The 1,621-nt window shown below is 66.3% G+C and overlaps 1 protein-coding gene across 1 annotated transcript in view; it reads left to right on the top strand.

Annotated features, from left to right (window-relative positions):
• The window catches only part of LOC104295285 (hexosaminidase D-like), a 3,091-nt gene extending 1,831 nt beyond the window's left edge, over positions 1–1,260 (top strand). The window contains exons 8-11 of the mRNA XM_009895020.1: positions 10–97; positions 332–410; positions 623–724; positions 867–1,260. Of these exons, the coding sequence (XP_009893322.1) occupies positions 10–97; positions 332–410; positions 623–724; positions 867–1,260 (663 nt within the window). The remainder of the gene's footprint in view (positions 1–9; positions 98–331; positions 411–622; positions 725–866) is intronic.
• The last annotated feature ends 361 nt before the right edge of the window (positions 1,261–1,621 follow it).

Here is a 1,621-nt window from a genome sequence, read left to right as displayed (position 1 = left end):
GCCCCGCTCCACGGGTACGATCACTACTCGGTGCTGTGCGAGCTGCTGCCCGTCGGCATCCCCTCCCTGGCCATCTGCCTGCAGACCCTGGTGAACGGTGAGCCACCCCTGTCCTGCCGGCACCGGACCAGCCGTCATGGCCGGGCTCATCCCCCATGTCCCTAACCCACAGCCAGCCACCGCGTGGGACCCTGTCCTGCTGGGAGTGGGGTGGGAGGCAGGGGAAGGACGGCTTCAGCTCCCCCAGTCTCGGGGACACGATGAAGCCAGGGGTGAGCGCTTGCCAATGGGGTGGCTCCGGCCCCTCTGCCCCTCTCCTTGCCCTTCCCAGGGGGCTTCACGGACGAGACGAAGAGGAAGGTCCTGGACACGCTGGGCTTCCAGAGCATGCAGCTGGAGCAGAGCACTTGGTGCGTGGCACTGCCGCCCCGGTTACGTCAGGAGGGATGCGCTGGAGGGGAGCAGGCGGTTGCTTACCCAAATGCCCCGGTCCCAGACCCACCTGGGGCAAGGATGGGTGCCCTCCAGCCATGCAGGGTGCTGGGGTTCACCCAGCCCGGAGCCCCGGCACAACCGGTGCACCCCATGTGTTGGGCTCTGACCTCCTCCTCCCTTTCCCCAGCGAGGGCAGGGGAGCATTCCCCGGCGCGGAGATCTACCACATGGTCGAGCAGGTTAACGGCCACCTGAAGGAGAGCATCCTTAAAGCCCTGGAGGAGGAGAGGTAACGGGTGGTGGGAGTAAGCGGGGTTGGCTGGCTCTGACCACGGGGCTGGAGCACAAGCGTTTTTGTAGGGGAGGGGACCTGCCCGGCGTGCAGCTTCCCATCCCTGGGTGGCCCCTGCACTCCCCTCATGCCTCCCCAGCGCCATCAAAGGCTGGTTCAGCCCCTATCACCGGAAGCATCAGTTCGGGAACCCCCGCAACATGGAGAGCTTCGGCAGCAAGGTGCTGAAGTACGTGGTGCTGGGGGCCGGGAGCCACCTCGGGTGCCTGCGTGGGGCTGGGAGGGGTCCTGGGCTCAGCTCTGGGGTCCCTCGAAGAAGGGAGCTGGACCCTCACTCTCCCCCCGCCAGGCTCCACGAGGACTGGGAGAGCTTCGTCCGTGACCTGCGAGCCCACCTGGAGAGGGTCTACTTCCCCGACACGGTGGAGGAGTGGATGGAGGAGAACATCAACCCCTACCTGGACCAGCTGCGGGACCTGGTGCGGGACTACCGGGCCATCATCCGCCTCAATGCCAGGCCCAAGAACACGTAGGGGCCATGGCCCCCCCCGGCTCTCACTGCCCCCCTCAGGGTGGGCTTCGGGTGCCACTGTTGCGTGTCTGTGTGCTGCTGGCTGCATCGCTGACGTTGGTTTGTACTGTACAGAGAGCTCCTGCACATCCCACTTCCACAATAAAGTATTTTCGTAGATGCTGCTGGCTGCTGGAGGGGGATGCAGCTCTGCCCCCACTGCGCAGGTGATGGGGAGCTGGGACGGGCACAGGGGGTCGAGGTCTGTCCTGCAGATGGCTCCTGGTCCCCTTGCTCCTGCTCTGCTGGCGCTGGAGGGTTTGGCAGCCGCCGGGCAGAGCTGTGACGGGGGGCAGGGGGAGGGGAGCCCACGGGATGCCCGT

Source organism: Charadrius vociferus, unplaced genomic scaffold (genome assembly GCF_000708025.1).
Source record: "Charadrius vociferus isolate BGI_N301 unplaced genomic scaffold, ASM70802v2 scaffold600, whole genome shotgun sequence".
Classification (NCBI taxonomy): domain Eukaryota; kingdom Metazoa; phylum Chordata; class Aves; order Charadriiformes; family Charadriidae; genus Charadrius; species Charadrius vociferus.
This window is presented reverse-complemented; position numbering and strand designations above follow the sequence as displayed.